At 42.3% G+C, this 13,915-nt stretch overlaps 1 protein-coding gene across 10 annotated transcripts in view; it reads left to right on the top strand.

Annotated features, from left to right (window-relative positions):
* The window catches only part of ADCY10 (adenylate cyclase 10), a 106,961-nt gene that overhangs the window by 52,678 nt on the left and 40,368 nt on the right, over positions 1 to 13,915 (top strand). For all 10 annotated transcript variants that reach the window (XM_016931788.4, XM_016931836.4, XM_003308592.7 and 7 more), the window contains 4 exons: positions 2,603 to 2,795; positions 3,776 to 3,862; positions 7,225 to 7,499; positions 9,165 to 9,301. In XM_016931788.4, coding sequence (XP_016787277.2) covers positions 2,603 to 2,795; positions 3,776 to 3,862; positions 7,225 to 7,499; positions 9,165 to 9,301 — 692 coding nt within the window. The remainder of the gene's footprint in view (positions 1 to 2,602; positions 2,796 to 3,775; positions 3,863 to 7,224; positions 7,500 to 9,164; positions 9,302 to 13,915) is intronic.

A 13,915-nucleotide genomic window follows, 5' to 3' on the forward strand; every position in this document is an offset into this window, starting at 1 on the left:
GCTGCCTCGACCATCTGTTAATCACCTTGCTTCCCGGTCAGGGAACCAAGAAATGTAGCAGGATGAGCCGCAGACAAAACCCCTCAGACACTGAGATAGTGAAGGGAGTGGCTTTAATCAGCTGGGAGATGAGATAGTGAAGGGAGTGGCTTTAATCAGCTGGGAGAATCGGCAGGCTAGCGTCTCAAAATCCGAGCTCGTCAGATGCTCAACTTCTGTCCCTTTTAAGGGCTCACAACTCTAAGGGGGTCCGCATGAGAGGGTCGTGATCGATTGAGTAAGCCAGGGGGTACGTGACAGGGGCTGCGAGCACCGGTGGTCACAGTGAAACAGAACAGAACGAGAGATTTCACAATGTCCTTCCATACAATGCCCTTCCATACAATGTCTGGAATCTATAGATAACAACAGTTGCTAGGTCAGGGGTCGAATTTTAACTACCGGGCTTAGGTCAGGCAGGCCCAGGCCTGGTTTCGGGTCTGGTTCCTAGGCGCCGGGCTATCTGCCTTTAATTTCACTTTTCTTTCCTTTTCTGAGTATAAAACAATATGAGAGGGTCTGTCTCTTCCCTCAACAGGGAATCACTAGTTCAAACCATTTAGTCCTGAGACTGGAGATAGAGAATAAGAGGTCTTTGGATTTTTCCCTGGAAGACAGATCTAATATACTTGTCTCATGTTGTTTATTTATTTTCATATAAGGAATATTATGAGGTCTATCTTTGGGACAATCCATTCTACTTCCTCATGGAAGTAGATAGTATGGTATTCAATAACAGTGGTGATGACCAGGACAATAATGAAGGTGTCTCATATCCCTTCCCCATCTAACCTAAACAGTGTGAGGGGAAAATGCTTGTTAATCTTATAATATTCTTAGCTGTATCTCTATCCCACATTAAAGTTAGGCCTGAGAAAGGCCAGTTTTAAAATATCTTTATCATTGCTGAAGGGATAATTCACAACAGTCAGAAGACATTTGTTTATTCATGTATTCAATCATTAATTGACTTCCTACTATGTTCAGGAACTACTAAGTGCTGTATTCACTAGCCGGGGCCTCTGTAAAAAAGTACTACAAATGGATGGCTTACAACAGAAATTTGTCTCATAGTTCTCAGGGGTAGGAGTCTGAGATCAAGGCATCTTTTCTTCTCTGGACCATGAGGAAGAATCTGTTTCATGCCCACCTGCTAGCTTCTGGTGGTTGCTGGCAATCTTTGGTGTTCCAAAGATGGCTTGTAGAAGCATCACCCTAATCTCTGCCTTCATTTCACATGGCATTCTCCCTGTGTGTTGTTTGTGTCCAAATTTCTCCTTTATATAAGGGCATCAGTTATATTGGATTAGAGGCCTACCCTACTCTAGCATGATCTCATCTTAACTAATTGTATCTGCAACGACTCTCTTTTCAAATAAGGTCACACTTTGAGGCCCTAGAGGCTAAGAATTTAATATATGAATTTTGTGGGGACATGTGTCAACAAGTGCCAAAGCCCTGAATATCAATAAAGTCTGCTCTCTGCCCTCAAGGAGCTCTCACAGAAGAGGAGGAGAGAGATAATGTGTTAGTCGTTTTCCCGCTGCTATAAAGAACTACCTGAGACTGGGTAATTTATAAAGAAAAGAGGTTTAATTGACTCACAGTTCCACATGGCTGGGGAGGCCTCAGGAAAATTATAATCATGACAGAAGGCAAAGGGGAAGCAAGGCATATCTTACATGGTGGCAGGAGAGAGCGAGCAAGGGAGGAAGTGCCAAACTTTTAAACCATCAAATCTCATGAGAACTCCCTCACTATCATGAGAACAGCATGGGGGGAACCGCCCTCATGATCCAATCACTTCCCAACAGGTCTCTCCCCTGACACTCGGGGGTTGCAATACGGGATGAGATTTGGGTGAGGACACAGAGCCAAACCATATCAGATAGCATTAAAAGTTGAATGTAGTGAGGGCAATGATAGAGTCATGCAATAGAGAATTGTGGAAGTTCAGAGAAGAAAGGGTATGTAGTCAACCTTAGGACATTGATGACAGTTTCCAGGAGGCTACACCTGAGCTGAGACTTAAGATGAACCTCAAATGAGGGGCAATGAGAAGCGATAGCACTCTGGGCTGAAGAGACAGCATAAGCAAAGGCATAGAGAGGAGAAATAGCTCTGGGTGTGCAGGGAACTCTCACCTGCTTGCTGTTGGTGAAGAGTAGATTGCTAGGCAGAGAGTGGCAAGAAAGGATAGAATGAGGCTTTGGAAAGTCTTGTGTGTCACATAAAGGAGGCCTGGGTTCATGCCGTTAGGCAATGGGAGCTCCCAGTCAGAGGGTCATGACCTGGATGGGGGTAGTGGCTTGCTATTGTGGTAGTATGGGGTGGCAGTAGGACTAGAAAGGAGAGAATTAGCTAGGTTAAATTAATCAGGGCTTAGGAACAGGAGAAGAGGGAGTATATCAGAAGCAGCAATAAAGAACCATTGCGAGATAGCTTGGAAAATCTCCGTCATTGTAGCTGAATATGAGAAGACAGAGCTTTCCTTCAACCTCTATTATTTTCAAAAATATATATTTAAAAACTCTCTTCTGATTCTCGATTTTCTCACAAACAGGATTATTGCCATTTCATTGAATAAGATCAGCTTCCATCAAACTTTCTATACCATCCAGATGTTCATGGCCAGTGTCCTAGGCCTAGACACTTGTAAACATTATAAAGAACGACAGACCAACCTTCGAAATAAAGTCATGACACTGTTGGATGAAAAGTTCTACTGTCTTCTTAATGACATTTTCCATGTTCAGGTAACTAGCTAGTATTATACTTCTGCACAAATAGCCATGGGCAGGCACAGCAACTCCTCTCTGGTGCATTGTGACTTAGCATCTCTTTGGTCTGTATATCTGGAGTATCCAGATGGTGAGTAAATGGCTCCCAATCCTCTCTGGATGTGCATCCACATTCTTGACATTATTAGAGGTATCTTGAAATATCATACTCAAGAAAATCCAAATGGCCATCTGCTGACTAATTTTTTTCTTACCTTTCTATCATAGCTATACTAGCTACTCTGGGACACAAAGTCACTCTGTTCCTACAAGTGATACCAGTGCAGACTGTGCCCTGTCTTTTCCTGAATTATCTAACACAGGGGTCCTCAACCCCTGGTACTAGTTCATGGCCTGTTAGAAACCAGACCACACAGCAGGAGGCAACCAGTGGGTGAGCAAGTGAAGCTTCATCTCTATTTATAGCCACTCCCCATTGCTCACATTACCACCTAAGCTCCTCCTCTTGTCAGATCAGCAGCAGCATTAGATTCTCATAGGAGCCTGAACCCTATTGTGAACTGTGTGCATGCAAGGGACCTAGGTTGCATGCTCCTTATGAGAATCTAATGCCTGATGATCTGTCACTGGCTCCCATCACCCTCGGATGGGACCATCTAGTTGCAAGGAAACAAGCTCAGGGCTCCCACTGATTCTATCTACATTATGATGAGTTGTATAATTATTTCATTATATATTACAATGTAATAATAGAAGCAAAGTGCACAATAAATGTAATGCACCTGAATCATCCTAAAATCATCCCCTCTGCCGCAGTTCATGAAAAAATTGTTTTCCACAAAACTAGTCCCTGGTGCCAAAAAGGTTGGGACCACTTGTCTAACACATGAGGATTTTAAGACACAGAATAGTTAAGTGTTTTGCCCAAAGTTGCACAGTCAGTAGTTCCCTTTGCTATTTTCCCATACTCAATATTCTCATAATTCTTTGTACAGTTCCCTATTTCTCGGGAGATTTCCAGGATGAGCAAATTGAAAAAGCAAAAACAATTGGAAATATTGTTTATGAAGATCTTGAAGCTGGTAAGAGCATCTGTGGGTCAAGAAGTAGGGGGAAGAAAACTGGGCAAATCACCACACAGCCAGGTGGTTTGAGGAGTTCAGACCGCATTGGCAAGAGGCTTTTGAAGTATGTGAAGGCTTTGTCCTAAAGTGCTTCATTCTCCTCCATCCTTCCAAACCTCAAGCGAAAGGTCTGTTTAGAATTTAGATGCCTTGGAAAGAGTCCCTTAACATTCCTCCTAGGAGTCTGGCCTCTGTCAGCACTCATTTTTTCATCCTTTGTTGAGATATAATGTACCAAAGTGGTTACATATGCAGGCTCTGTCGTCAGACCACTGAGGTTTGAACCCCCAGGCCTATCACTTGCTACCTGAGCAACCTCAAGCAGTGACTTACCTTCTCTATGTTTCTGCTTTATCATCTATCAAATGGAGGAAAATAATAGTACGTAGCTCACTGGGATGTAAGTTTAAATGACTAGATTATATGTAGAAACACTTAGAACAGTGTCTCTTTCATAAGAAACACTCAACAAGTGTTAGCTCTCTCCCAGTAATATCACGACTGTCTGCTATATATTGATCACCAAATTTATATTTCAGTCCCCACCTCTCTTATAAACACCAAAACCATATTCCTAAGAGCCTTGTATATATTCCACTTGGATGTAGTGACTCACGCTGAGTTGAGTGTCTAATGCCAAATTCATTTTTTTACTATAGTGCCCTTTCTTCCTCATCCTGATCCTGATCCTTGATTTCATTAGTAGCAAATTATGCCATTCTGTATCATTTAAAGTTATCCTTGCCTTCTTTTTTGCCCACATTCCCGCATTTACTCACTGCCAAGTCCTACTATTTTTACCTCGGTCTCTGGAATCTCCTTGTCCTCCCTTCCTATTGCCATAGTTCAGGCTCTTATCATTTTTGCCTGGACTATTTCCATAGCTTTCCAAAAAACTCTGTGCTTCACACCTCTCTGCTTCAATTCATCCTTCATATAATTCTCAGAGTATATGCAAATCACACCAACCCATACTTTATACTCTCGAAATAAGTCCCAGTGGTAATAAGATAAAGGCCAAAAGATTTTTTTTAACCTAGAGAAATGGTGCTCATCTTTCAATGTCACCTCTTTGGTGAGAACTTCCCCAGATCTCTAGACATGACTAATTCTTCTTCCACCAGGCTTCTGTAAGGCTGTGAACACATTTCTAGTTATACTATACACTCTATACTATTATGGCATATTGCCATTCATTACTTATATATCTGTTTCTCTCTCCCTCAGGAGATCGTGAGCCTTTTTTTTTTTTTTTTTTTTTTTGAGACAGAGTCTCGCTCTGTCGCCCAGGCTGGAGTGCAATGGTGCGGTCTCGGCTCACTGAGACCTCCACCTCCCAGGTTCAAGCAATTCTCCTGCCTCAGCCTCCCGACTAGCTGGGATTACAGGTACGCACCACCACACCCAGCTAATTTTTGTATTTTTAGTAGAAATGGGGTTTCAGTATGTTGGCCAGGCTGTTCTCAAACTCCTGACCTTGTGATCCACCCATCTCAGCCTCCCAAAGTGCTGGGATTACAGGTGTGAGCCACCACACCTGGCCTGTGAGCTTCTTAAGAACAGAGAGTCTCTTAACATTTCTATATCACTATTGATGAAAAATGTGCCTCATAATTGTACATAATAAATGATCGATATAAGTTGGTGGCATTGTATTATATTTATAATACAGCTTTCTTCTTCTGTACTTCAGGTCATAGGCAAGACAATATCAGTAGTTTCTAAGTGTCAGGGTTTAGACTGTTTGCATCACAAATATTTACAAGAAGCTCCTTTAAAAATATGGATTTGTGAGTTCTAACTCTAAAGATTAAAAAAGTAGGATGTGGATTGGGCCTAGGAACCTGTTTAGTTGTTTGCTTTTGTTTTAAAACTTTTCAGTTGGTACTGAAGCAGAATCTTGTTTGGAAACTGCTACCAAAGCTGTGTTTGATTATGTACTGACAAGTCTTTGGACCATTAACTATCTGTGTGACCCTGGGCAAGTTACTTAACTTCTCTGTGCCCAAATTTTCTCAGCAAATAGATTCAATAGTACCACTTTATATGGATGTTGTGAGGATTAAATGAGTTAATTATGTAAAGAACATCCCGCAGTACTTGGAACATAGTAAGTATAATGTAAGTGTTGGCTTTTTTTCACTTTAGAAAGAACCCAGTCCTCATTTAAATTAGAAGAAACCAGGCCAATGTTTTATTATTGAATTCATGATTTTTTGTTCCTGCTTTATTCTCTTCAATTTATGAATAATTCATTAACAAGGCTATCCCAAGATTAAAACTTAAATTTCTATCTGCCCCATCTTTTTAAAGATACCAGTCAAACTCCAAACAATGTAGTGCTTACCTCCTCATTAATTAAACTGTTCTCAGGGCTAGTCAAAGGGCTAAGTATTTGGTGACAGAATGGGGCTGCAGGAGTAGACTTAGGTATGTGTGAACAAGGCAGGTTATAACACTTTATAATGACTGTCAAGCACAAAGAGAAAGAATGGGTTAACTCAATCTCTTCTCAGAGGGAAACAAAAAGCAGCCATTAGCAGTCTGGAGCAGTGAGAATTGGGGAGCCGGTTTTCTGCACTGTGACACCTTACACAGTGGTAAGGCAGAGCCTGCTACGTAAGTGGTTGACGCTAAAATGTAGGCTCCATATTTTGTTTGAGACTGTATTCCCAGTACCTAGAACAGCACCTGACCCTGATAGATGCACAGTAAATGCTTAATGAGTGAATAAATAATTCAGACTACTTAGGGGAGGGTAGTCTATATGAGAAAAGGGACACGTGATCTGTTTTTTAAGTGTAACACACACCACATTTCAAACTAGAATAGCATCAGCTGCCAGCAGGGCGAGGACTAGTTTTGTTTAGCACCTAGCCCAGGGGGTGCTCAGTAAGCATGTGTTGAATACATGTTGGTTGAGTAAATGTCAAGTAGATTTCCCCAGGAAAACTTTATTGTTCAATAGATTAAAATGACTCATAATTAACAAACCAGTGATTTTTATGTAATGGGCACTTCAGTTAGCTTTTGTGGGTACCCCTAAAACTCCATCTATTCTCCAAATTTGCACTATCTTTACACAAAGCTTTGACCAAGTAAGAGTCCATTCCAGCCAGCTCTGTCCAAATAGCCACAAATTCTAAGTTAATGGAATATAAATTAATGCAAAGTTACTGGAAAGAAAAGATTGAACTTAGTTCTTTCGTTGCATAGTAAGCAAACCAGGAAGCTCAGTGGATACATATGCATACCCATACACATGTAAAAAAACCTGACATCCTATGGTGTTTCTCTTTCTCTTTCTGTATCTTGTCCAGATAGTGAAAGAGGAAAGGATTATTTTTATCATTGATGAGGCCCAGTTTGTGGATTCGACCTCCTGGAGATTTATGGAGAAGCTTATCCGGACTCTTCCTATCTTCATCATTATGTCCCTGTGTCCCTTCGTTAACATTCCCTGTGCAGCTGCCAGTGCCGTAATGAAGAACAGGAACACCACCTACATCGTCATTGGTGCAGTACAGCCTAACGACATCTCCAACAAGATCTGTCTTGACCTCAATGTGAGCTGCATCTCCAAAGAACTGGACTCGTAAGTAACCTCTTTCTATTCTGAACTCTCGACGTCTGCATACATTCCCTCGGTCTAGACTTCATCAGATTTCTTAGTATGTGTCTTGATGTGCCTATTTCAGTATCTTTCCTGGCCCCACCTTTTAAAAATTTTTTCTTTTCTTTTTTTCTGTTTTCTTTTGAGACAGGGTCTTACTCTGTCACCCAGGCTGAAGTGTAGTGGTGCCATCATGGCTCACTGCAGCCTTGACCTCCTGGGCTCAAGCCATCCTCCTGCCTCAGCTTTCCGAGTACCAGAACTACAGGTGTGCACCTCCGGTAAATTTTTTATTTCTGTAGAGATGGGGTCTCACAGTGTTGCCCAGGCTGATCATGAACTCCTGGGCTCAAGCAATCCTCCCATCTCAGCCTCCCAAAATGCTGGGATTACAGGCGTGAGCCACCATGCTTGGTCTGATCCACCTTTTGAAGGAGCCATTCATAATGCTTGGTAGGATGGATGTTGCTCACCTTTTCCATGTTGCCTCCCTGTTACGCCTTCTTAAACTTTGCTTAGTGAAAAGCTCTATTTCCCTTTCATCATGGGGGGTATGGGTATACTCACTTTAACCTGCAGTGACTAAGAGCATTGTTATGGGCAAGTGACAGGAAAGGCAAACTGGTAAGCGTTAAAGACCATGACCTGCCACTAAGCAAGGTCTTACCTGGCTGGCAATGGTGTGGTCTGGTATTGGTGTTCTCTGTCTATGGCAGATGTGGAAAGCTGACTCACTGGTGAGTGCTCTCTGAGCTTTTCAGTGATTCCTCTCCTGGGGTTTTCTTTGTTTTTTGTTTGTTTGTTTGTTTTTTGTTTTTTAGACCTAGTTTCGCTCTCATTGCCCAGGCTGGAGTGCGATGGCACGATCTCGGCTCACCGCAACCTCCACCTCCCGGGTTCAAGCGATTCTTCTGCCTCAGCCTCCCGAGTAGCTGGGATTGCAGTCATGCCCCACTACGCCCAGCTAATTTTGTATTTTTAGTAGAGATGAGGTTTCTCCATATTGGTCAGGCTGGTCTTGAAATCCTGAGCTCAGATGCTCTGCCGTCCTCGGCCTCCCAAAGTGCTGGGATTACAGGCGTGAGCCACCGAGCCTGGCTCTCCTGGCGTCCTGACAGCAGTCACCTTAACAACATAGAGAATGTTTTTTCTTTAGCTGGCTGTTTACAGCCCATCTTAGTATCTGCAATGAGGTTGCCCTGCTTCTGGAAGAAAGATGTCTTGAACAAAGGCTCATTTAAGATAACTCCAGGCACCAATTTGGCACTCATTCTTTCTGTCAGTCTCTCTCTCTCTCCCCCTCTCTCTGTTTAAATTATATAGAACATGTATATCTTTCCAAAGCCAAAAAGGTACATCCTTAGTCTTGCTTCCCTCCCTTATCCTATAGGTAACCATTTTGATTAGTTTTTGGCTTATCCTTCCAATGTCTGTTTTAAAAACTATAAATCAAGTGTGTGCACACTTATTGTATACACACATAAGTGAAATAAAAAGAAAACAAAGCAATGCCTCAAAACTGAAAACAAACAGAAACAAATGAAGAATGACAAGAAATTATTTTCAAGTGATTGAGAAGACTTACATGTTTTTCCTTCCTAAAAGATGTACCTTCAATGTAAACAGATTGCCTTGTTTTCACTACAGGTACCTGGGGGAGGGAAGCTGTGGGATTCCATTTTACTGTGAAGAATTGCTTAAAAACCTGGAACATCATGAGGTACTCGTTTTCCAACAAACGGAGTCTGAGGAAAAGACAAATAGGACCTGGAATAACCTGTTCAGTAAGTCCTGCGGTGATGGTTCTTTCTTACTCTGTTCTGCCTAACTTAAGTCTTCATTCAGAGAAGGTAGCAAAAATGGGCTATTCCACAGGCTGCTTCCTGTAGAGTCAGAGGGTTCTGGGGAGCCAGGAATTATTGGATCTGATATTCCAGATTGTAAGCGAACTTAAGATTGCCTGGGACTCACTGGACTCGGCTAAAGATTGTCTAACTATGGCCGGGCGCGGTGGCTCACGCCTAAATCTCAGCACTTTCGGAGCCCGAGGCAGGCAGATCAATTGAGGTCAGGAGTTCAAGACCAGCCTGGCCAACATGGTGAAACCCCATCTGTACTAAAAATACAAAAATTAGCCAGGTGTGGTGGTGGGCGCTTGTAATCCCAGCTACTCGGGAGGCTGAGGCAGGAGTATCTCTTGAGCCTGGGAGGTGGAGGTTGAAGTGAGCTGAGATTGCACCACTGCACTCCAGCCTGGGCAACAGAGTGAGACTCGGTCTCAAAAAAAAAAAAAAAAAAGTAACTATAGTAGAAATGAAAGAACATTGACAAATCTTAAGGCCCAGAACTGAAGGGCCGCTTTGATGTTATCTTCAAAAAGCCTTTCCTTTTTTGCCAGAGGTAAAATTGCTAGTACGAAGTGAGTTATCAACAAAGATCCCGTGCTACACAGATATATACAGGGATGAAATTTGAAGTGATGGCATGAAGGAGGCCAGTTGGAATTTTTAGGAAAATAATTTTATTGCAGGGAAAAGGGTGGGGGCCAGAGAATACAAGTTGGAAAGCAGAGAATTAAGGCTAGATAGAGCAGGCTTTAATTGGGACTTTTTTTGTTTCCACTCCCTTGGTGTTTCTGAGTTGCTAGATTCTTAAGCTCTAAGTCTTGAACATGTGAGGCATAAAGAAAGCCCTGCCATGGGACCCACTGCCATGTTTTGCCTTGGGTCCTAAGGTCCCTAGCTGGTCTGACTTCTCTTCACCTTCAATGTCATCTTCTGTTTGTTTCGCACATAACGTCTAGGGGTTTTAACTATATTTAGCAGGAGGAATAGGGAAAAACATACCAACTCTCTCTTCCTGGAATTGGAAGCCTCTTCATTTTTTTGTGACTCAAATTAAGTAATACGATGATTTAACAGCTATAAGCACGACGTGTATTAATATTACTAAACCTAGAGGGTCAAAACGTATTCCTCTGCGACTAAATTTAAAGACAAGAATATAGGTGTGAGATCAGTGTCATGATGAGGTGAATATGGTGCAATAAAGGACTTATGGTGCTGCTGTCTCTATGTAGCAGGATAGAGAATCACCACCTAAAGGTGACAATGAGGGAAATTTCATAAAAAAGATTCCTCTTGCTTCCTAAAAACCCCTGCCTCCTGGGTGAATGAATGATGCTCAGATGTCCCTATCCATGTTTCAGTCTGTGCTGCATCTGTTGCCTCTCACTTCTTGTTCAATAGCATGACTAGAGGACCATGTGTCCCCCCGAGGGCACATCTGTAGGAGAAATGAGACAGATGGTTGTCTGAGAGAACAGGGCAAAGCTCTACCTTTTTTTTTTTAAGGAACAAGAAACATTAGCTTGCTTTTTAAGGAAAGATCAATTTTTTTTTCTTCCTGGATGATTGTGATGAAAAAATGGAGAAGACTTTCTCTGGCCAAATTAGTTTTAAAGATGATAGTAGATCATTAAATAGATAATGACTGCTATGATTATTATTTTTAGACTAAGTAATTCCATTATAATATTAAGATGCCAATGGATTAAAGGAAAGCGATATGTAGATATAAATACTGCAGAGTAAATACTATTTCTAAATCTTATACATTTGTTTACTTTGTTTACTTGTTCAATAAATGTTTATGTAGTATCCGTTATGAGCTTTTTTTTTGAGACAGAGTCTCACTCTGTCGCCCAGGCTGGGGTGCAGTGGAACGATCTCGGCTCACTGCAATCTCCGTCTCCCGGGCTCAAGCAATTCTCCTGCCTCAGCCTCCCATGTAGCAAGGATTACAGGCATGCACCACTACCACCCAGCTAATTTTCATATTTTTAGTAGAGACAGGGTTTTGCCATGTTGGCCAGGCTGGTCTTGAACTCCTGACCTCAAGTGATCTGCCCGCCTCAGGCTCCCAAAATGCTGGGTTTACAGATGTGAGCCACCGCAGCTGGCCCTGTTATGAGCTTTTTAAAACACAATCAGGTGTCTTCTCTATTTAAAACCCTTCAGTGTCTTTTGTGTCTTAATTTTAAAAAACTGAAATTAAGGAGAGATTCTGGTTACATAATATTGTGAATTTACTACAGGCCGCTGAATTGTATACTTTAAAATAATTAATTGCATGTTAGGTGAATTTCACTTCAATTAAAAAAATAAATATGATACATAATCCTGGACTGGATCCTATACTGGAAGAAAAGAGAATGTTAAAGGATATTATTTGATCAATTCACAAAATTGGGATATGGACAGTAGACTAAAGTATTGTATCAACGTTAAATTTCTTTTTTTTTTTTTTGAGACACTCTGTCGCCCAGGCTGGAGTGCAGTGGCACGATCTTGGCTCACTGCAGCCTCCGCCTCCTGGGTTCAAGCAATTCTCTGCCTCAGTCTCCCGAGTATCTGGGATTACAGGCAACTGCCACCATGCCTGCCTAATTTTTTTCACATTTTTAGCAGAGACGGGGTTTCACCACCTTGGCCAGGCTGGTCTTGAACTCCTGAACTTGTGATCCACCCACCTCGGCCTCCCAAAATGCTGGGATTACAGGCATGAGCCACTGTGGCCGACCAATGTTAAGTTTCTTGAAGGTGATAACTATATTCTAGTTATATGAGAGAGTGTTGGCCAGGTGCAGTGGCCCACACCTATAATCCCAGTACTTTGGGAGTCTGAGGTGGGCGGATCGCTTGAGCCCAGGAGTTTGAGACCTTCCTGGGCAACATGACAAAACCCCATCTCTACTAAAAATACAAAAATTAGCCGGGTGTGGTGTCGCACGCCTGTAGTCCCAGCTACCTGGGAGGCTGAGGTGGGAGGATTGCTTGAGCCAGGGAGGTTGAGGCTGCAGCAAGCTATGATCACGCCTCTCCACTCCAGCCTGGGCAACAGGAGTGAGACCCTGTCTCAAAAAAACAAAACAAACAAACAAAAGAGTGTCAATATTTTTAGAAAATACAGAGTAAAGTATTTGGGAGTATAGGGTGTGATGTATGTGACCTATATTCAAATGCTTCAGAAAAATATGTACACATAGAAGGAACCTAGGATATAGTAAATAGGGCAAAGGCTGACAACAGGCGAACCTGAGTAGGGAGTACATTCTGTCTATCACCCTTTTATTTCTTTCACACAATTGAATTACATTATGAGATTATCCTTTTAATGTATATATCTATTGTTTAATGTTTGTCTCCCATTAGAATGTGAGCTTCATGAGGCATGGAGTTTTGTGCTCTCCTGAATCCCCAATCCTAGGAAAATTCCTAGCACCTAGAGGCAATCAGTTAATACTGGTTGAGTGATGGAAAGAATGGTTGTCTCAATGCTAAGTCCTGGAAGGGGAAATAAGCATAAAATAGCACGGACCACATCATACTCTTGAGCCCCACTCTCCTACTCCCAACACACACACATACACACACACACACACACACACACACATGGCCCCCTTTTTGGTATGCTATCCTCCCTTGGCTTTCCTGACCCCACACTCCTCCTGTTCCCCTCTCTGACCAGTCCTCAGATAATCCTTGGCTCTCTCCCTGGGTCTACTCCTCCTGGGACATTCTTCAAGTTCTATCCTTAACCCTTTTCTTTTGCTAGCTTGCCAGAATTGGAAACAACTCTTTCCCCAGTTGTTTTCATTTACTCATCTATTTCTCAGCCTTCGTGTGTGTGTCGAACCCTAACCTCACCCTTAATTCCACACCCATATTTCCAATTGCCCATTGAACTATTCCACAGATTCCCTTAAACTTAATAAATCTAAAACTTCATGCATTATCCTCCCTCTCAACCACCCCTCCTTCTGTACTCCATGTCTCTGTCACTTCTATCACTGTCTTGCTTAGGCCCCATTTCCTCCATATCTTTAGTATTTGCTTTCTCCTTGCTGAACCACTTGCCTGGTTCTATCCATCCTCACTTCTTGACATTCCATTGTTATAGCTCCTTACATAGTCTTCCCTGTCCTAGTCTCTCGCCTTTTCCATATGCTGCTTCCAGTGCTACCTTCCTAAATACGACTAGTTGGATTACTACTATCTCCTCTTCAGAAATCTGTGACCTTTCCCTCTTGTCTATAAAGTCCAGTCTTCATATTATGGTGTTTAATGCCCTCCATGCTCTGCTCCCAAACTAGCTCTCCAAACACGTCTCCCACATAGCACTTGAGCACTCCAGCCCCTGCACTTTAGTTACACTGGGCCGCTCCATTCCCCTAACTCGCTAAGTACTCTGAGGTTCCTGTGCCTTCGCGTTGGCCTCTCCTCCACTTGCCGCTTAGAGTATCTCTTCATCCTTCAAGGATCAATCAAAGTACTTCCTCCCCTATCAAGCCTTTCTGAATCCACCAAGTCTGATTTAATTGTTATTTTCTGTTCCCA

Source organism: Pan troglodytes, chromosome 1, assembly GCF_028858775.2.
Source record: "Pan troglodytes isolate AG18354 chromosome 1, NHGRI_mPanTro3-v2.0_pri, whole genome shotgun sequence".
Taxonomy (NCBI): domain Eukaryota; kingdom Metazoa; phylum Chordata; class Mammalia; order Primates; family Hominidae; genus Pan; species Pan troglodytes.